Source organism: Bradysia coprophila (genome assembly GCF_014529535.1).
Source record: "Bradysia coprophila strain Holo2 chromosome X unlocalized genomic scaffold, BU_Bcop_v1 contig_130, whole genome shotgun sequence".
Lineage (NCBI taxonomy): Eukaryota > Metazoa > Arthropoda > Insecta > Diptera > Sciaridae > Bradysia > Bradysia coprophila.
Window position 1 is genome coordinate 1,247,537 of NW_023503296.1, and position 22,616 is coordinate 1,270,152.

The 22,616-nt window shown below is 33.4% G+C and overlaps 1 protein-coding gene and 1 long non-coding RNA gene across 3 annotated transcripts; one reads left to right on the forward strand and one right to left on the reverse strand.

Moving 5' to 3' along the window:
- The first annotated feature begins 1,391 nt into the window (after positions 1 to 1,391).
- Positions 1,392 to 8,123, forward strand: LOC119067901. The gene is made up of 3 exons (XR_005086062.1): positions 1,392 to 1,695; positions 5,064 to 5,068; positions 8,093 to 8,123. It is a non-coding gene; the product is annotated as an uncharacterized LOC119067901 (long non-coding RNA).
- On the reverse strand, positions 4,816 to 15,885 carry LOC119067892. 2 transcript variants are annotated; one of them, XM_037171180.1, is made up of 4 exons: positions 10,243 to 10,337; positions 10,030 to 10,176; positions 7,101 to 7,289; positions 4,816 to 6,914 (listed from the first exon to the last, which is right to left on the reverse strand). In XM_037171180.1, exons 1-4 carry the CDS (start codon positions 10,292 to 10,294, stop codon positions 6,829 to 6,831), a joined length of 474 nt encoding a protein of 157 aa, XP_037027075.1. In that variant the 5' UTR covers positions 10,295 to 10,337; the 3' UTR covers positions 4,816 to 6,828. The 2 variants fall into 2 exon arrangements, with proteins under 2 accessions (XP_037027075.1, XP_037027074.1); XM_037171179.1 differs by lacking the exon at positions 10,243 to 10,337 and adding an exon at positions 15,324 to 15,885 and having other exon boundaries at positions 4,819 to 6,914.
- Between the last annotated feature and the right edge of the window lie 6,731 nt (positions 15,886 to 22,616).

The following is a 22,616-nucleotide window of genomic DNA, read 5'->3' on the forward strand; positions in this document are numbered from 1 at the left end:
ACCACACACGATTTTCAAAATTCTTTTTTCCCCTTTGGTAATGTCAAAAGAGAGGCTAGTTCGAAGATGTATGATTTTGGGTCAACCCCTCCCGAGCTGTGGCCCAATAAGTGCTTATAGTCCAGGTACTTGTGTAATTCCGTGCGCCTAAAGTTCTTTAAGATTTTTCTTTGTTCCATGTTGTTTGCCACGAAAAGTTGTGGAACAAAATTTTTTTCCGGAAAATGGAAAATCGTTTTTCCGGCCGGAAAAGCCATTCATATTAAAACCTTCAAAGTTGGATATCTCCGAAAATACAATGGTTTTTTGAAAAATTTCTTCTGTTCTGGAAAGTATGACTCATTACAGATATTTCATGGAAGAACTTTTTTTTAGAGGAGTTGGAATGGAGTCGTTATTAGGGTTCACCTAAAAAGTGTCCCGAAAAATTCATCAACTTTGAAGCCAATTTCCCTGGCCATTTCGAATTTATTTTTCATAAAAGTGGTGTCATTCGAAAGCTATATTCAAGTACTTCTGATTTCAGCCGGCCGGGCATGATCTATGTTCGGGAGCCTGAGATATGACCTGGGAAAGTCATGTATGTCCATATAAGGATTTTTCAAGTTTTTTCTAGATCAATAAAAGATAGGTAGCTATAATTTGGGATATTTATAGTTTTCCCTATGAAAATATTTATTTAGAAAGCATTTTCGTGTGACATAACTATTTTATTGGTCCCGTTCCAGGATGAAATAATTTTTGTGACTGTTTATGGAGTAACCCACCCAAAATTTTGTCGAATCCTTACGTTTCTAGCTCTTCTTTGTTCTAGACACTAGACATTTCTCACGTTTTTGGCAATTTTTTCGGCTAACATTTGAACTTTTAACAAGTTTGAAGTCACCAGAGGTCAGTTCCTAAAAATAAGTCACGTCTTCGTGGTCCACTGTCTTCCCTACCCTAGAACTACAGAACTGCAGGGAATTCTGAAGATTTTTTTGGACGATATTCTCCCGACAAAAAAAAAGTTTATGAAATTGGATGACCGACTTCTGAGTGAACCCTTGGTTTGAACCAGGTACATGGCGGCAAGCAGTTTTTGCTTGTAAGTCGTCCAATTTCGAACGGATTTAGACGCTTTTTGCTTTACTAGATAGGTACTGATCGTACCAATGAGGGAAAAAAAATGTTTATGAAATTTAGTTCACCAGAACGTGAGCTAGGTCTCTTGGAGTGAGCTCATATCTGGCTACTCGGCCGTACAGTGAACGTGGAGTATTTTGTCAATATCTCGAGTAAACTTTATTAAAAGTGATATATCTTGAAAAAAATGGTACTTAGAGTATTTCTGATGAGAATTGGTTATGTGTGTGGGATGTTTCAGGCATACCATATGTGGTCATACATGCATATATATCTCTTTTCAGCTATAAAATAGCATATTTATCTAGAAAATGCTTATTTACAGTGAAATATAGGTAAATATAGCGGTTTATAAATATGAATTTATGAAATTTGATTTCGTACGGGGCTGTCGATATTGCCTCCGGCAATTTCTTCGTACATGGTAACAAGGAAAAGAATGGATAATGTAAGTGATCTTAACGGGCAAATAGGTTTTCAGCAGAACAGAGAATGAAATGAGAGATGATGAGTTTCACATTATAGGCTTTTGATACGAATAGGTGTTTCGTACGAGTCGGCGTAAGCTATGTTAGCTCTGGCTAATGTATGGTCTCGATTACAGAAGCTGACAATAAATAAAATGACCGTTGACGTACCAACAGCAGCTGTTGAACAGCTATCCTTTTCCCACTGGTTATCACAAGTGGTGAAAGCTTATTATATTGGGCTTTTGGCATGAAAGATCATGAAATGACTTCGTACAGAAAAGTATAAAGAAACAACCGAACATAATGTAGTAATTTGTGAATCAAAAAGCTCAGTAGAATTCAAGTAAAAATTACGAACCTAAAATTTATTTAACCAAAGTAAAATTAAAAAAATAGTTAAAATCAAATAGATTCTAGTTTAGGTTGCTCGTTGCTTGTTTTTCCACTTCTGATAAGAGTTAAATCGGAACAAGTGCTAAAAAAGTTATTTGAATTATTCGTCGTCAACTTTGTATGTTAACATGTTAACGCATTGGCGCACGGTTTGTTCAATTTTGATCGAAGTAAACATCTTGACAAGATTTGACTTTCGCATTATGTACATAGACTTTCGTGTTATGTATGAACCGATATCGATACATAACTTGCATTTTTTTACTTTACAAATATGTTTAGGGTAAATTTCCTCTAATGGCTAGCGAAATCAGCTTTAACCGACTCCACATACACGTAATTAATGTAAGAAATGCTGCAAATAACTTATACCACTTATTTATGAAGAATGTATAACAATTCCACTCATTCTAAAGGAACGGGCACTTGAAGATAGACAGTAAATTGAAAATTTCGTCGTAGAGTGACCATGCTACAAACAAAATGTCGTAACAGATACTCGTTGTAAAGTTTAGACTGCAGGCTGATCAGGCATTATTGTTTTGTTACAGAAAGGGGCAACGTGTGTATTGCAGATGAGTCCTAGTTTCGCCGAGGATGGTGAAAATAAAATTTTTCAAATATTGTACAATTCAGACAAATTTTGTAAAATCCATTCTCGGCGTTTAATGGAGCATGGAAACCTCTACCAATATCGCCATTCAAAGAGTTTCAAACTTTCTTCGTCTTAGACATATTACTGTTCAAAGATGTCGAATTTTCGACTTTAGCTGGCTGTAGCTACGTGGTCAAGTTGTCGAGGGGAGCCATTTCCATACGAATTAACTTAGAATTAGTCCCTCTATCAGTTGCGATAACAATCTGTATTCAAATTGACTCGTCGGTCCCGCACGGCCATGAGTGCCGGTTCTCCGAAACGGCTGGAAAATTTTGCGAACTGAAGTGGTTCCTTATAGTACTCGAGTTCCTCAATAAGAATATAAAAAAAAGTCAGAGGTGGTGTCGCGACTCTATTTAAGTTTTGTTCAACCCCACCGTGCTTTGTTACGTAAGTTGCAAGTATCATCACTGAATTGCATAATAGTTATTTACGTATCTGTGGTGGTGGTGGACGGTATATTTTAGGCAATTTCGCGAGTTGTAGCCCTAACCAAGGCTGTAAACTTTACAGCCTTGGCCCTAACGAAGCGAGGGTGACAAGCGAAAGTGCCTATAATTAAACCGTCCACAACAGATGTTGTATACGCACTTTTCATTGATTTATGCCCAAGGCATGAACAAATTATGAATGTCAGATCTCTATTTTTTGTGGTTAGCTGAAAAACAGTTGAGCGAATTCATGCTGAAATTTCACTGCCCCCGACTATACAAAAATTAAAAAAAAAGCACTGCGATGTCCGGTAGCCCGCAGCATCGCCAGTTCGCTAATTAAAGAAGTTCCAAACAATCGCATGCTCTTCGTTTGCATATGAATATTTCCCTAGGGGCAAACCGTTCAAAAGAGTTGCAAATGAGTTGCAAAGAATTGCACGCGAAAAAAAAGAGTTGCATCAGAGTTGCACGCGAAACGATTACTTGAACTACAAATAGTGAACACTGTTCACTGAACTTTATTAGTGTTAAAAGAGCAACAAAATAGAGAAAAAAGAAAATTATTCAACTAGTCTCAATATGTCAAAATTTGTATGTAAAAGTCCAGTTAAATAAGAATAAACCAGTTCATTTAGTTAGGGTCATAATCTTTTTGACATTCCCTTTCAACACTCTACAGCCTTTGATCAAATCAACGCACTTCGCAAATCAACGCAAAAGTGCTTTGAGTGACAGCTGTCAGCAGAGTACTATTTGGCTTGAAAACTTTTTCCAAATTTTTACAGTGCCAAAATTTAGATATTACACTGTCTACTTTCAGTACTCTCTTGAGAGTAATGCTTATGCTTATATGCTCGTTTTTGACAATAGTAGAACACTCAAGAGAAGAAAAATTAAATTTTAATGTCCGCTCATTGATTTTACAATCGACATCGTTGATATCAATGGGATTTGCCGATAATTTACCGATAATCGTTGTAAATTTTACCCTTATCGGACCCATTGAATATTTTTATCGGTACTTAGAAACAACGATAATAGAGGAAAATCCATATCAACGAATTCAATCACAGTATATAGGAACTCAATTGCTGCCAGTCTTTTTATTTCTTACCGATGATTACAATTCATATTTTACAACGACTTCTAATTCAACTGATGAAAAGAATCAAACTCACGCTTTCGAAGATTCTACTCTTTACATTTCGTTTCAACTTTTCAAAATTCCCACGAGAAATTAAACCAACCGAATTTTGGATATAAAACATATCCATTTTTCTTACAACTAATACATTTTGCCTTTATCGTTGACATTTGCCTTTATCGTCGCCATTTGCCATTAGCGTACGAATTTAGCGTTAGCGTTAGTGTGTGGCATTTAGCGTTAAAAAAATCTGACGTTCTCTAAATCTTTATCGGTAAATTTGAACGTTTTTACATTTTTTTTTTGTTTTTAACAAATGTTGATTTTTTTTTACATTTTTTGAATGAAAGCAAGTTGAATACGAAAAGAGTGGCAAATGAGTTGCAAAAGAGTTGCACAGAAAAAGAGTTGCAAAGAGTTGCACGCGATAAAAAAAAAGAGTTGCATCGGAGTTGAAGGCAAAAAAAAAGAGTTGAAAATGAGTTGCAAATCGAGTGGTTTGCCCATCGCTATTTCCTCAAGACAAATTTATTTTCACATAATTGCATTCTTAATAAGCTCTCGCTCTTCGCCAACGGAGGTTTCCTATTGTTAGCATAAAAATTGCAAACTTAGTCATATACTTTCAAAATTAAATATTTATTCAAATAAACTTTACACCAAATTCTAAACGATTAATAAAATTAAAATACAAATTCTCTCGACTGAAACACTTAATAAGATTAATTTTTGTTAAAATTTTATCAAATGAAAAATTGTTCTAGGACATAATTTTCTGGTTTTGTTTCTTTTCTTTTGTTTTTAATATAGGTGAATGGACGGACTTTTTTTCAATAAAGGTTTTGTTTTATATATATTTTCACACTTTCCAATCGGAAACAATGTAATTTTATCACTGTTTTCAAGGAATTACAGTTAAAACGAATAAATTGATTGAATATTTTTAGTTGATTTATATAGTGATCACTTAATGTATATAAGTACTATTCAATATAAATAAAAGGCCTTCGCAAATGCATTATAGCTCATAATGTCGACCTACAAATTGGAAGTTATTGTTATAATTCTCTAAGCATTTTCTCGTTTGAACAGATGACTAATAACTTGTTATCATTGGTAAGTTGGCTCATGTGCTATAGTGCATCTGCGTAGTCCTTCCAATGTAGAAACATATATATACTCGCCTAGTAACTAACTACCTAACAGTTTTTAGCTATCTATTTTTATTAAGTTTTCTTTAGCTTTTTTGTTCTCATTGCAATGATAGCAAATCTTTTTTTGTGACAAAGAATAATAATTTGTAATAAGCTTTCTATACCACACAACTCATAGAAATTGTTAATTTGGATGCTAATGATTCAATGGGTGCACGGTCTATTTTAAGGAATTTAATTTCTAAAATTTCCAAAATTACTTTTTCTGTTGAATCTTATAAAATGCTAGCCCAAAGTAATCGGCCTAGCTCCGACACATTGAAAATACCCGAAAGATCCGAAAAATATCGGAGGTGCGTCGATGTATCGGTTTTTGTTTTTAGTAAAGACGACACACCAAAAAAAAAACTATATTCAGCACAGCTGAACATTTTTTTTTTAATCGGGACAAGTACAAATGTGTAACGTAGCAGTATATACTTGCAACTAAAATGCATTAATATTCAGCTGAGCAGGGCATCATTCCCTTCTATATTGTACATTGTATAGCTCAATAGTACAATAGTACTACTTAACTACCACGCAATATGTACTGCTATACTGTACAAACTCGGTACAAGTACAATTGTTAACATAGCAGTACAATGTACATCTTAGCTGCACTTAGTGTGGTGCGTATGTAAAATGTATATATATATATGCGGAACGTAGTATTCAGCTGTCTTGTAAAATTGTTCTGCACAGTTAACATTCTAATTTTTTTTTGTGGCAGATAGAAAAGTTATGGAATTTTTAGGAATTTAATTTTCTGGAAATAGGCCCTGGTTGGGGGAGGGGGTAAGGCAAACGTGGACATCTATTTTTAATATTAAATGGGGGGACTAAAAATTGATCGAATATCATTATTTTTTTGGTTTGAAACATTTTAAATTGATTTTATTGTATTCATTAAAAGGCGCTTTACGTTTTTAAAAGTTGAAAACATATGGATATAAAACTTACACGTATACTATAAATTTTTAGTTATTTTTTTCTTCTTTTAATTAAATTTACATTTAGTTTTTAATAATGACAATTATATTTAAGAACATTCCGAAACATATTTTTGTTGTTGTTTTTTTTCCTCTAACATGGATTTATAAGCTAATAATTTTTGTTTTGTTTGTTTTTATTATAAATTTCAATTTGTGTAAAGGTAGGTACTGCATATAATAATATAATAATTATATAATTGAAGAGCACAGGCACTACTTATACATGTAGAACATTCGTTTAATTTACTTTTAATGTAAAAAGTCATAAAATTCTAAAATGAAATGAAATGAAATCATTTTTCCTTTTTTATTTTGATTTGATTTTTTTTACAACATCTAAAATTAAACTTAATTTCATGTGGAAAAGGGAAAAAAAGGAAAACGTCAAATTGTTTTTTTTTTGTTAACCAGTTTGATTAATGAAAACGATTTTTTGCCAAAATTGATCCAACAAGTAATGATGTCAGTGGAATGAATATGCCAGTCACTAACTGAATACCACCTGGGAAGGTATTAAAAAAAATGTAAAGAAGAACCTTTGAATGTAAAATTAATTCATTTTTCACGCTAAATCCGTGAAAAAAGAATTATTTCATAGGGTGCGGGTGGGATGATGTCAGGTGTTACTTTATTTTATGTGAATTATTTTTTGGTTCATAAATAAATAGTTTTTTTATTTTTTACGTACCGTTACAACGGTTGTCTTTGACATCTTCCACAAGACCCTTAGCATCGTCGCACAAGCAAAGTTTGACTTGTGGTTGTGGAAAATTGGAGTTCGAATTTCGATTGAATGAAGTCGTTTTTGTAGAATTGTCCGGAATGCATATCAGATCCTCATCACATTGGCTGGTTTCCGTACACATGTGACGAAGTGCTGTAATATTTATTTTAAAAATGAACAACGACATCAAACGAAGCTGAAGAGCAAGTATATATGTTCTGTATAAGTCTACATTTATGGGTTTAAAATACAATAGTTTTGAAGATATATTTTTAGAAAAATACGTTACGGAAAATGTAAGATCACAATAATGACCACGAACATGTTACTCCAGCTACACATAGCGACGCGAAACTGATCTAATTAAAGTTTAACACTAAATCAAAAAATATTGAATTAGGTCTCTTTCGTGTTGCTATATGTGTAGCTACAGTTAGCGTTCAATAGAGAAAAGCTCTGAGAAAAGTGAGCAGTGAGCAGTGAGCAAACTTACTTTTCCCAGAACTCGTCAAACCGTGGGAAAAAGTTGGAAATTGCATTCTTAGGATGTTCAACAAACAGGTCACCCGAGAAAATGCAATTTCGAATTTTTTTCCCGCGGTAAACGCAACATCTTTCACAACAAATGTTTTCGAAGTTTTAGCGGAAGAGAGAAAATGACTATATTTTCTCGCCTGCGTTGGGAAAATCTGTTTTTATTAAAGGATAACACATTTGTGGTCCTTATTGTTGTTTCACATTTTTCAAAATGGACTTTTTTTTTAAATATATCAGAAAAACTACAAGAATAACGAACAAGTGAAGGCTATTAATTTCAGCGGAGCAGCGGTCACACTTAAGGTAACCAGTTAATACTATATTATTTACATACTTTTGATTTCTCAAGAAAACAAGAGAATTTGTTTGGAAATCACATGATGCAGATCCATTATAAAACTCGGGATAAACATAAAAAGTCACGGCTTCGTCTCAGATCAACAAACTTCACACGAAAGCTCCACTTTTCGCTATAACATACCTAGGGACCCTAGCGACCTAGGGAAAAATTTAAAGAATCTCGTTTTAACACTTCTCAGCAAGGTAAATTATTGAGAATATGTGGTTTTTTGTGAACTTTGCATGTATTTTTATATGGAGAAATCGAAAACTCAAGAAACAGAAAATGTGTCGGTTTTCAAAATTCCGTGTGTGTACATTGAAAAACTAAGAAAAGCCGCAAAAAAACCCTTACCGTAATGGATATTTCATAGGAAAATAATGTTGTGTAATAATGTGTATGCGAAAAACTACCGGAGTCATTTTGTGAAATAATTGCTCTAAGAACAATTACCGTAACAAATGTCAGCATTTTCTTAGGTAAAACAATTAGGGAAACCAGCTTCTTGTGGGATGTAGGTAGATTTCAGAAGGATTCGGATGCAATTAATCCTAAACTATCTGGAAACGAATCGAACTAACTGATTATGGCTGCCGCATAAAAATTTCACTGTACTTAGTGCTAATGATTTGCAATTAAAACAACTCAATTTCTGCATGTTCTCATAACATTTTACCCGAATGAGCCAATTCAGACCACACATCCAAAACGAACCAATTTAACTAACTTTCCTTCTCATTCTCATTTGCATTCCTAAACTATTTATTAACATGCAGGAAGAAGCAATAATTATTAAATACATTTAAAGTACTTAGCACATTCACATACTCCATCAACGTTCAACACATGTATTAATAGTTACTACTATTTTATCCAGCTAACATTCGCGTACAATATCATGTTAGTTAGCTGTATACGTACCATACGTAATAATATAGAGTTCAATGTGTATAAAATGGCATAGTGGGCCTCAAATAAAACCAGGCTAAAATTCTTGAACAGCATAAATTTTAGGGTTGTTTTAAATTAACCATATATACCTTCACGATAGTATGTAGTTTTGTATATTTAGAATGCCAAGGTGTATTTGTATAGATTAGATTTGTTAGATAACTCAAGTGGGTCAATTCTTTGTGGTAGTTTAATGATTTTGATTTAATTATTCGGTAAAAATGTACACCTATGCTGTATATATAACAACATGTATAATTGCCTGTATGTCTTAAGACATTTTGAACGTATAACTGTTAAATGAAACTCCTTTCTCCGATAAAATTGAAACCATTTTAGTTGAAGAGTATGCCTAATTATGACAACGTTGTTGGAAGGTAGTAAATTAATTTATTTTCTGTGTTAGAACGAGAATGTGGGATGTAGTGGTATGTTAATCTCATCTGACATTCCATACATTTTTTGTTGTTGAAAGTATAATCATTTTTAATTAATTAATAATTAATTTGCCACACGAACGGCGGATTTGAAAGACGTCGATTCTTGCGTGACATTGTTTATGATTTATGCCTCAAGCGATAAAATACGGTCGTTCGAATCACTAAAGCCTTCAAATCCGACAGCTGACAAGCCAATGTTAATACTTGGATCACTAAAGAACTATGCTGTTCCTATTCTTATTTGACGCCGTAGATGCGTCTTACTTTAGTTCCACGCAGGCAAAAGAGACCGTATTAAAATTTTTCTTTTGATATACTGTCGAACTTGATAGGACACTTTACACTTTGAAGATTCAGCGCTCTTACAGCATTAATTGACGTTACGTGGGTTCAAAATTTAAAATCATAAGTGATAATGCCCTAACTATATCGCAACATTTAATTTATAATATTCTCATATCAGAGTTGAAACGTATTTTGAGTTTAAAACTTGATCACCCACTCTCTTCACAACATTATTAAGGTTAGATCCCCAACTATGTCAAGAATTTAGGCACTTGAATGTAAAATACCGAAGAAAAAGCTAAAAAAAACTCTGTAAATTAACGAAAAATGAGTTCATTACCTTTTTGACTTGGTGTACACTGTCCATTGATTGGGGCTTTATTATCGCCACACAGGCACCGCAGTTTATCGTCGTCCAAGTCCCTTACACAACTCGTCTGTTGAAGTGAACCACAGTCGTTATGTGAGCTGCATTCTCGTCCCTTAGCTGAAAATAAACGAAAAATATTTGGTCAAATATTTGCCCGTTCAGTTTTCGTAATATTTCGCATACATTTTAAAAGATTCAATTTCTGAGCATAGTTTACACGACTGAAAACATACATCAAATTTACTAAATCAAATATTAACACGTTCGTTGAATGTTTGTAACAAAAACATTCAGCTAAAACACGTTTCAGAGACGACTTCTCAACTTCTTTCTCTACAAATTCTCTTCCGGAAATTTCATTTTCTAAATATAGTTTTACAACAAACGGTCCCAATTATGGGTGCATACAATCTCGCACCAAATCGGAAAATTTGTAAACAAATCGTTAATGAAGCGGCTAGATGTATGATTTTAGGATAGACACGTCATAATTTTGACGAGAGAAGACACATAACATTCTCATACAACTATTTTAATCGTCATCGTTATGCATTACATTACACCACATTACCACACTTGGAAAAAGGATGTGTATGGCTATGCAATTCAAATTAATCAGTCTTTGTCATGCAGAGAGGAGCACGTATTCTCAGGGTATTAAAGTAATTTTCATGATTTCTTTTACATCGTGAAAATCTCCTACGTGAACATAATGGAAAAAGAACAGACGAAATGAGTCAAGTATACATACACTGCGAAGGTTGCAAGACATTGGAAAAAGGATAAAAAACCATGGCGAAAATGTTGGCAGTACAGATAATTGTGCCAAGGTGTTAGGTGTGATAAAACTTTTCAAGTGTGTCAGCGCCAGCGGTTGACACGAGAAAAGTATAGATTAGCATTTGATGTCTGCATAATCTTACGTTGATTGCAAGGTTTGATTGATTACTGAACTGTAAAGTGCAATATACAAATGCTTTCTAAATATTGTTGTCTCTCAGTGGTTTTACCACCTTTTCCAATTTAGATCGAGAACCCAAATCAGTCATAAGACCGCGTTTTGTCTATGTTAATATATATTACACACTTGTCACGAAGAAGTCGAGGCTTTCCGAGACTGATAGTGACAAGTGTGTACTCTATTTTATCACATAAGCGAAAGCGAGACAACAACATAGACCTGAAGTGTAGTTTTTCAATTAAACTTCTAGTTAAGTAATTTTGACATCCGAACATCGCGCGTATGTGATAAATTGTTATATTACTCGATACAAGAAACTGTTATTACTTTAACCTGTCACATACGGCCATTCATCTGTTATGGATAACGACGACAAAAATAATGACAAGCTCTGGGGAATCTGGCCCTTTTTTAGTAAAATTAATGTTAAAAAAATTCAAGTACGAGATTTGAAATCAACAGATAAAAATACTTTGATCGATAGAAGTAGTAGACCCGATAATAATACTAGTCAAATATTTGCCTTCCGTAACAGATTAAGACTTTAGGAACTGTAGTACCTGACAAATCGAATTCTTTAAAATTTCCCTTGTGCGGAAATTTTAGTTTTCAAAGTTATTTTATTTGTTTTCAAATACTGTTTAACACCAAGTTGGATTTTCTATACGTCATTATCCTCGATAAGCAGTGTTAGAGCGTGAAGACATAAAAGTCGTAGAACAAATAATGTAATGTAACAATGGCATAGGTTCCACACCGTGGCCTTAAGAGGGACTGATATACATGTGGGCAACCGGTCCAATTATTGCGTATTTATAAATTGTTTCCGTAAATTAATTTTCTTGTTGTCCTTGCCTTATCAAATTAATGGCAAATCATCAAAAAAAAACAATATTGAAATAGGATACAATCGAGGATATCAAGCGTATCTGATCTATGCAATTAGTTTGTTTGTTTATTGGCCTTCTAATTATTTCTCATAATTTGTTTTTCTCAAATCAGACAACGATAGTCACAAACAACAAATATTTGTCGTAAGAGAATCAAAAATTTCCATAACAATGCGTGCAAGATTGACCCAGTTCATCGTTAATGTCGATGAAAATACGGTTAACCGTTATTTATTTGGGTTTTGCCTGTGTATACAACACGTAGAAAAACTAAAAGAAAGTAAATTGACTATACACAGCATACCAAACACTATACCAAACAGTCAAAATGTTTCTTGGCACGAAGTAATTTGTGAACAAAAAATTAATTACTTTTCGTGTTTTTTTGCTATTTATCAGTAAATCATTTTTTAGTAATAAATATTAAACGTAAAAATCCAACTCAGCGACAAGTCATTGATCATAAGAATGTGTAAGAATTCGAACTGATTGAGTTCTGAGCAGATGACTACGGGAATTTGAGTATTTCCATATTTCTCTACGGAATATTTTGGATCGACTAAATTTTTAACACACAGACGAGACGAGAGAGCTATACATCAATAGATAGTTATCAAACTTGTTATTTGATTTAATTGTAGTATTTAACAAACGGCTAGTAAAAGATAAACCACTGGTTAATAACCAGTGTACTTCACCATAGTTCATTTACACTGACTGGCCCAAAACTAGGCTTTTTTCCCTTACCTTGGTTTACTAAAACAATTTGCTTATTATTCAAATGTGTCATTCAACATTAACCAACAACCAACAACCAACATTAATCATTCAAATAAATACGAAAATATTTACTTCATATTGTTTTTCATTTTTTGCCCTTAGGTCTTGAAGGTGCTTTTCTGTTATCATTGTTGAAAATCAAATGAAATCGGATTCTACTCGGGTAAACGACACCACTATGGAAAGTTTTTCTTTTTGTATGATCAACGGGTGTTTAGTTGGACGGGCAATAACTCACCTCCTATTAACATTTTATGCAATTAGACGCTTTTCAATGGTTAAACGGACTGTAAACAGTTAAAATAGGAAAATAATTTCTCAAACAGACAATAAAAGATAAACAAGCTCAGTTGAAAGGACATGTTCCAAATTTGTTATTGTCACGGTGTAAATATGTCACTTAAAGCAATACTAGTTAAACAAGAGAGTATTCATGTTTATCTGTCATCGGAAAGACTAGATACATAATTTATGTCTGGTAATCAATTGATTGGTCAGTTGTTATCATATCATTTAGTTAAACTATTCTTAGCTTTTCGTTTCGTTAGTGGGATAAAACTGGGGTGTATTAACCATCTGCATCGAAGTCATCTCTTACTCACATATATGTAAAGGATTACCGATCAGATATGATTTGTCTTAATGAAGTAAAAGATTTTGGATGTTTATTTAGCTAGAATTTCATGAATACGCATTTTGAAAACTAGATTTGAAAAGAGAAAGATAAACTGTCACATCCGGGGATCGATCCCGGGTCTTCTGTAAAAGATTTTGCATCAATCAATTTATACGACTCAAATCAATAGAAGTAATTAATTCGATAAGTATGCTGGTGGATGTAAATTGGTTTGCCCTAAATGATAAAAGAAAATAGGAAATTCCATCAAGAGCAAAGTTTAAATACTCGACTTGATGGAAAAAGTGCGGGAAACGTTTTTCTCTCTGGAAAGAAAGTATTTTCCTTTTAATACACAAATTTGTTTACGACTGGGAAATTAAGCTGTAACTATCGACCGGGAAGGAATACCTTTTTCCATTTTCTTTACTCACTGTTTTTACGCTGCAACAATGAAGAAAGAGAATAGTTTTCATTGTTCTTTTTTGAAAACCTTGAGTAAACGGAGCGAAGTGCGGATCAAGCTTTATAACATTTTTGAAAGCAAAATAAGTTACAGTTGACATGAGAAAGTGGGAGTTTTCTTGCCTCAACAAAATTCCATTTTCTCATGGACTTCTGAGAAAATAAAATAAGGATGATTACACCACACACATGAAGAAACTATTATTATTTTTGAGAGTAAGATGAGAGATTCAAACTGAAGTTGTGAAGGTAATAAAAGTAGCGGTAACTTAAAATCATTCAAAAGTTTTACTTCACATTTAAGAGCAATCTTGACTTGGCACATTTGTAGTCTACATTTGGAAAACAAAAAAACATCGTTTGGTGTTGAAATGTGTTAGGCTACAACAAAAAAGAGAAAGGTTTGTGGTGGACCTAGGTTTCATCACCACAAACATTTCTATTTTTTATTTAAAGTTAACACATTTCAACACCAAACGATGTTTTTACTTTTTCCAAAAAGGATGCGAGGATGCCAAGTGAAGGTTGCTTTTAATCAAAGTGTTTGCTTCGTAGAAATCTTCAACGTAGAGGAGTTTACAGTCTAAAAGAACATTGCTGCCTATTCAAATATTTTGTTTTCAGTGGAATTGAAGTTTATTTCGAGGCGTATACCCATAAAAATAAAATGTTAATTTATGGAGTAAAATGGAACAGACAATTACGAAAAGCTATTCATTGATTCGTTGTTTCATCAAGTTGAAATAATCGATTATTAATCCAACCCAAGTATTTTCATCACTTTTAACATGCATTTTGCAAAAAAAGGATGATATTAGCTGGACCTTATCACTTTCGTTATTGCTGTCAATATTTAGATTCGATATGCGAAAGTACGGCAGAGTAAAATAAACCTGGCAGGAGCTGTTCATTTTTGAAACGTCAAATAAGGAATGCACTGCATGAAAATCAACTCAAATGAACACTGACATAAATTGAAAATTTTTATTCGCAAAACATAAAGGCTACTGATCCCTTGTCAAAACAAACGCTCCTGCCTCGTCTACTCTACTCTGCCGTGGTGAAAGCATAGTATTGTTTGGTGTACTCTGTGCGTAAATGACAGAAATAATATTTTCGTGCTATGAAAGTAGTTAAAATGACTTCAAATAAGCATGAAAATTGAAAATTCACATAATTTATGAAAATCTTTTAAATCAATGGGGAGTTTTTAAAGATAAGTTAAATTGCATGATTTGTAGAGTGTGAAATGAGAAGACGGCATTAACGAGTGAAATCAATATTTCAGAATTATCGTTCCTCTTAACACTGATGTACACATAGGAAGATTTGATATTCACAAAGACTCCTTGGTAATTAATTAGTCGAACGCACATTAAACTGTTTGTTGTTTGATAAAATAAGAGCGAAGGCGAATCTTCAATAAATAGCCAATTAAAAGTCATATACTTTAAATTATAATGAATTGAAAAGTAATTAAACAAACACGACACCCGTTCTTATAGATATGCAAAGCGATCAAATTAATAATATTTTTTTTATTCGTACTAACCTGGGGGTGGAGTCGGAGCCGCAGGTGGTACATTTGGACTGGCTTTGCCGAATGTTGTTAAAGCTGTTGAACTAACTCCAAATAGAACAATAAAAACTAAAAACAACATTGTAAGGCTCCCGCATTGTGTGAATCGTTTTAAAGGCTGCATTTTTCGAACAATGTTTTACACTTAATTTTTATGTGTGTGTGTTACGAATAAGAATTCTTTTTTAAACTTTTTGTCCTTTTTGTCAGATTTTTTTGTTGCACAAATATTCTTTTTTTCGTTTCTGTCCAAAGTTCAAACAATTAAAATAGGAATTTTCTGGTCAATTACAATTTTTGGTACATCACATTCCTTTTTTGCAGTGAAAATGAATCATTTTTAAGAGCAAACTTTCCTCGAAAATATCTTAAAACATTTCGAAGGACTGTCATTCAGATCATAATTTTCTGTTGAAAATATTTTCTATTCGAAATGACTGTATTCCGGTTTGGTAAAAATTTTTAGTTTCGATTTTCCTTTTTTTTAATGAAAATTAAACACGACCGTTTGATTGCGGATCTTAAAGTGTAGTAATAAGGTAGTAGAAAATTTGATTATTTCGTAGTTAGTTAAAAAAATATAAAAAGAAAATCAACGAGAGCTTTCGCTTTTAAAAAAAAACGCATGCGTACCGTACCGTCTAACTGGTATATCTTGAAAATAAACTCCCATAAAATTCGTTACTTGTTGTAATATTTCATGTTCGTGCAAATAAATATATGCGGCCACAACATTTATTTTCTTACTCTCGTAATTTTTTTTTTTCATGTAAGAAATGTAGTTGGAAAACTTAGCTAGATATTGACTTGTAGGCAGAACAAAAATATAAGTTAGTTGCTATGTAAGCTATGTTAATATTGATATTTTTTCGGTTTTATAGAGAAAGTAAAAAAAGAGAAGAAGAATAAGCCACACGCTTAATTGAAAATCATTTATTGAACCAAGCTTCACCTGGCTTTAAATGTTATATAGACAATTTAAAATTTCATTTTATGATTAAAAAGGATGATCAATGGCACATAAATAATAGAAAATTTAATTTCAATGGGCAAGGTGAAAGCCGGCCGCAATATGTGGCTAACTGCCGTTCTAAATATAACTTTGCACTTCTAACTAATCACGTACAAGCGTCAAAGTTGAACCTGAACTGAATAATATGCACTTTATGCAACTTACTATTTTGTATTCATTTCTGTTCTTTTCTATTTTTTCCTCTTTGCGATTCGTACTGGTCCTCTTGTTGATTTTTGGCATGTGGAAAAAACATGAAAGTCAAATACAGTTAAAGCAATCAAATCTTTGTCGTAATCTGCTTCAGCTGTTTAAATCAGTTTAAATTGACGAGTGGGGACGTTATATAGGACATTCGATATTTTTAACGTTGCGAATTGGCAACGGACTATTAGAATATCTACGAGTAAGTGTTACATAGAAAGCGAATGAAAAAGATCCAGTTTTTAAGCAATGTAAATACATATTTTAGGTGAACAAAGCGCCATTTACATTGCGGTGACACGTGAATGGCTTTACCACTACCACGCGCATACTTTTACCTATTCAATCCTCATCCTGCTTGATTAACACGTATGAGCAGTGCGTGTTTGAAAGAGTGGACCAGAGGTAAAACAGCTGAAGCAAGTTTCGATATGGTTGACTTTAACTGTACTAATTTCATTGACGGAAAGTCAGGGTCTTAAGACAGAAGATAAATTGAAGTGTCCTTAGCAATAAGTTCACCATGATTCTTTGAAAATGTGCTACATTGGTGAACACGTTAAATACGGAAAATGTCCACTTGTTACCACGATAACTTGGGAAATTTGAGGGAGTCAAGGGACCTGCCTCCCCTAGTGGTGAAGACTATTTTAAGGAGAAAATATTTTTGACACTCCGAAATAGTAATTTACATGAATAGGAAATCCGACACGAAGCTGAGGTCAATACGCACTAGAAAACGAGACATATCATATTTATCTCGTGTTATGAAATGCATTTTGCATAATGCTGAGAGCGTCAAAAGTAGTTTTATATAACATGTAAACTTGCGCTTCACTGAATTCTTCTGTAACTTGGGTTCCGTGTGTTTTTGCAAATTTGATATTTTTAATAGTGTCACTGTTTCTGAAGCCATCCGCAGGCAACGGAGCACCATTTATATTGCTGTAACACGTAAATTAATTCTCGTTATCTTCAGCCCAACACAATGTTTTTCCATTTACACTTAACTGTGAAGTTAAAAATGTATTAATTTTGCTGGCTGCGAACCTGTGTTCTCCGGATTGCGAGCAGATTTTGGCAGTTTTAACAATGGTATGTTGCACACGTAAATCCCGCACATATAATTAAATTGCAATATTTATGAAATAAAAATTAAATAATTACGTTCCACTCTTGATATTGTATACGCAAGAGCGTCTGGTCCATGACTTAAAATTCGGGTTGGATTCTCATGATTTTTTTAACTAAATAACCTTAGAATCAAAATTTGAAAAACAGGTTTTCTACCGATTAAGTACATAAGTCATTTATGCCATTATTACATATACTCAGTTTTCTTTTGCTATCGGACCACAAATCACAAATGACAAACGTGAAATTACAGACCTTTTACGTACACAGTCAACTATTGACAGATGTTCGAACATGTATAAAGCGTATGATATTTGCCTGGTCGGTGGAGAATCCAGATAAATTTGACCCTTTATTCCATTCATGCATTGGTTCAGTTTCACAAATAGGGTGGATCAAATTTAAAATTTTAATTTGGATCCAAAAAGCACAGTGTTCCATAACCGGATAAGTTTCTGTTAATTTTTCCGAAACAGGATTTTTTTTCATCTTACGTTTTAAGGGTGCCGCCAGAGCAATTTTTGAGTAGAGCACCATTTATTTGTAAGTTGTAAGTCATTCTGTAAACATTTATTGCGCGGTGACCATTTCCAATGTATGCGATGATCGTGTCGACAACAATCCAAAGATTATTTTAGTATAACAAAAAATCATTTTTGGGAAATTTACCTCCGTCCAAACTTAATTTTATTTTTTTGTTCCTAATTAAAAAATGCTCAACTTTGAAGGGAAGTCTCGGGCTGAATATGTTCGTAAGCCTTGCACCTAAACTTTAAGACCGTTCTGAAAGTGAAAATTTTGAAGTTTTTTTTTCTGTATGCCATAGTTACAACGAATTCGTACCCACCGGAAAAGGTCTCCACTCCACGCTATAAATGTTTGTAGAATCTTCAAAAATTCAAAAATTGCTCGGACAGCCCCCTAAAATGTAAAAAAAAAAAAATTCTTCCGCAAAAATGATCAGGAGAGACTTTGTGCTTTTTGTTGTGTTAAAATTAACATTTTCAAATCTACCCTAAATTTCACAATGGAAATTTTTCTTCTTCTTTTTTCCACTCCATTCTTGCAGTATGAACTGACGAGTGTGACTACCTAATACATCTTAATATATTTAACAGAGAATTTTATTGCATTCGAAATGTTGTACATTATAAATGCAATTAGCGTAAAGCTCTTCCAAACCGTCATGCGAGTGAATTAATAATTTTCTAAAAATCAAACAACTAATTCATGCGAATACCTGCACTCCTAATTCAAACTGTTAACTTTCATTACATACATTTACTCCCAGCAATAATAATTTACAATCATAATCAATAAACGTCATGGATAGCATGTTTCGGATAGTCAAATTCACGGATTTTGTGACGTCATTGAAAGGGGTCAGCCGAAGAAGTTTACTATATAACTTCCACATTGTGTCTAATCCATGGCAAAAGCAATGTTATTTATGGTTGTAAAAAAGGGTAGATTTTTATCATTGAAATAGAGTTAAGGAAATTATAATCTACGAAAATATATACAAATAACTTGCATAAAACTAACGTAGAATAAAAGAAATGATTTTCTTTATAAACCTTGTGTACTTGTACACGCAAAAAAAAAAACTTTCAAAAGAAAATGTAAAGGCCTGAGCAAAGTGAATTAAAAAGTTTCTTTTTCCAACTTTTTTTTCCGCCAATTCTTTACTAGTTGATTGAGCCAAACCCGAGACATAGTTGCTTTCTACACATTACATTACACTCAATGGTGGTATTTGACATTTTGGCGCCGCATTCTTTTGAAATTCACGTTTTCGTGGAAAAGGTAAATTGAAAATGTAAAATCAGGCATTTAACATGCTTTATTATTTGTAGTGATAAAATTGTGCTTGTACTGGGCGGGAAGTAATGGGAGAATCGAATTTTTTTACATATTTGACTCATATCATTATTGTAAACGCAGGCGAGAAAATAGTTATTTATCACCTCAGCCAATGCACTTCAAGCAAAAGTGGTACCCTAGATAGGGTACTGAAACTTGACAGTGCCCCATACAAAATTTTACACTGTAAAAAGAGTGGGGATAAAATTTCATACGAAATAGTACTCTATTTGGCAGCTGTAATTAATAGCACTTTTGCTTGAACTGCGTTGCCTTTGTTGTGAAACATCGCGTAAAAGTAGGAAATCTCCTCGAAATCAATTTCCAAATTTGTCCTTCTGTCAACAAATAACAAAAAATCATTTTTGTATGACTCGAATCACTGCATTTTAGATGCATAAACCGTAGAACATTTTTTTTGCCTAATTAAAAATTAATTGAGAAAACTTCAAAACCCCGAACATGTATGACCATTCGGACACCTATTGTTCGATCGTTCATTACCGTTTTTTATGAATAAATACGATATGTATCCGATTACTCGAAGGCCACCTCAATTATGTTAGAAATTTTTATCTAGCCTCTACAGTGAACGACATCTCAAATGTCTCACTGTCATTTTTTTCAGAGAATGTCATTGTGAATAGGTTTGTTCCAAATAGCTGTAAACACGAACTTTGACAACCCGAACCACGATGATTTGATTCATAGCAACGTCGCCCACGAGATGATTCATACAAATATGGCAACGTGGCCTACGTGATTTACACATAAATATTATTGAGGTTATGGTTCTATGGATCAAATTTGACAATTCATACAGCCTTGGAACAAACCTATTTGCAATGACACAATAAAATTCTCAGAAAAATTTAACAGTGAGATGTCGTTCACTGTAGTTTTTCTTCGTCCCATACATTCTGCATTCTTATATGTTAATACGATTCGCACTGACTTTCGGACTTACTGTTTCTACGAGCACGCGAGACAACTGGTGGGTTATTGATGGAAGAGCGGAACTGTTGGAACTAAAAAAAACATTGTGGGGACCCGTACGAGTAGTGTGTACTCAATTTAAATATTTTTTAAGCGTATTATTTGTTGGATTAGCTTTCGAAACTTTGGGTCCATGGTGTGATGAAACGAAGTCTTTTATTGTAAAGTTGGGAAATTGTTAATCAAAGAATCGGGTGATATACGTGCCAAAAAGTTTCTATACGAAAGAATTTCTTTGGCCATTCAACTAGGGAATGTGCGTAGCATTCTTGGAACACAACCGAAAAAAAGAAAAGCTTAACGAAATTTATAACTTATAATTCCCATGTAAAATGATGTACTTTTCGATTGTTTGTAATAAAATTTGAATTTTTTTAAAAATGTTTTAAATATTGAAACTACACTACAGCACTGCATGCGTAAATCTTCCATTTTTAACTCATCTCTAAACTATCTCCTGCTAAAATTGATAAAAACTGTACGCACGAAGTACGTACACCCTATGTAGTAAAAGACTACATAAACAGCTATTATACACAATTTTATTGTCCTATATATAGCTTTATGATAGTTATAAGTTACCACTTTAGAGCTAAAATTTAGTCGAATACGGCCCAATATAGCTCACAATAGTCGTATATAGCTATATATCGCTGTATAAAGTTTTATATATATATATATATATGTCCATGTGTGGGATGCGTAAAACACAGCCAAAGCATAATCAATCACTTTTTACTTTGCAGGAAATTACTATGTAACAACTTAACAAAGTTACATCATTTTTACTAAAATCCAAAATGGCCGCTGCCCGCCATTTTGTTAGAAGGTGGAAGGTAGCAGTCACTACGTTTCAAACAAAAAAAAATCAAGAAATTTGGTCAAAGCTTACTTAAGATATTGATATTAGTTTACTTATTTTTGGTGAGTTTATACAGTGAACGACATCTCAAATGTCTCACTGTCATTTTTTTCAGAGAATGTCATTGTGAATTTGCAATGACACAATAAAATTCTCAGAAAAATTTGACAATGAGACATTTGAGATGTCGTTCACTGTAATCAAATCAATCAATTTTGACGAGTCTCATATTGTTTCAATATTGACATTCATATTGTTTTACGAAAAAACCGGAATTTTCGGTTCGGCTGGAACCGAACCAGAATATTCGGTTTGAACTAGAAGTAGAGTAGCCGGATATGAGCTCACTACAAGCGAGCTTCGGTGAACCGAATTTCTTTATCTTTTTTTCCTGATTGGTGCGATCCATACGTATCTATTAAAGCAAAAATAACTGAAATCCATCTGAATTTGACCGACCTACAAGCAAAAATTGCTTGGCGCCCTGCACCTGGTTCACGACAAGGGCTCTAAGTCACGAGTTTGTTATCTAATTTCCATGAACTTTTTTTTGTCGATCGGTATTGTAAATACCTTTTTTTTGACGCATTATTTACAAGTGTAGCGTTGAAGAGATAACTTTGAAAAACCCTAAAGGACTTATTGGGACCCAGCTCAGGGGACGTCAAAATCACCCATTTTCGAACTTAACCTTCCCATTCATGCCGTAAGTGTGCCTAAAATTTGAATTTCAAGTTCGTTCACTGAAAAAAGTGAACCGAAAAGTACATTTCAACGCTTCCTTGTATGGAAATGACGCTGCTTGATTTTTTTTAGATTGTTTTACAGTGTTAAAATTGGGTTAATACACTGTTCAGTTTCAGCACTCTACTTAGAGTACCACTCATGCTTGAAGTGCGTCGTTCGAATGGAAAATATCAAAGAAATAGTCGCTATCTTTATGTGGAACGAATGGAACGATGGAAACAAACTAAACCCACGAAAGAGGTAAGAACTTATTTTGGCGTGATTTTTTATCTTAAGTCATTTTTTTCAGTGTGTTTTCGCAAAAAAGAGTGTTTGAACCATGTATAAAAAGCATAATGCATATAACTCATACGGTAACGTCTGTGTGTATGTATGAATATTTACTGTCCGTATATTATACATACGTAACTACAGTCATGAGTATATAAAGGACAAAAAACAATTTTCT

Bases quoted from the DNA above. Each gene is read 5' to 3' on its own strand.
- LOC119067892 (XM_037171179.1), bottom strand. From the start codon at position 15,474: ATGCAGCCTTTAAAACGATTCACACAATGCGGGAGCCTTACAATGTTG. The intron at 10,177-15,323 runs GTTAGTACGAAT...GTTTATTTTCAG, and splicing joins GGCTCCGACTCCACCCCCAG to CTAAGGGACGAGAATGCAGC. The intron at 7,290-10,029 runs GTAATGAACTCA...TAAATATTACAG, and splicing joins GTGTACACCAAGTCAAAAAG to CACTTCGTCACATGTGTACG.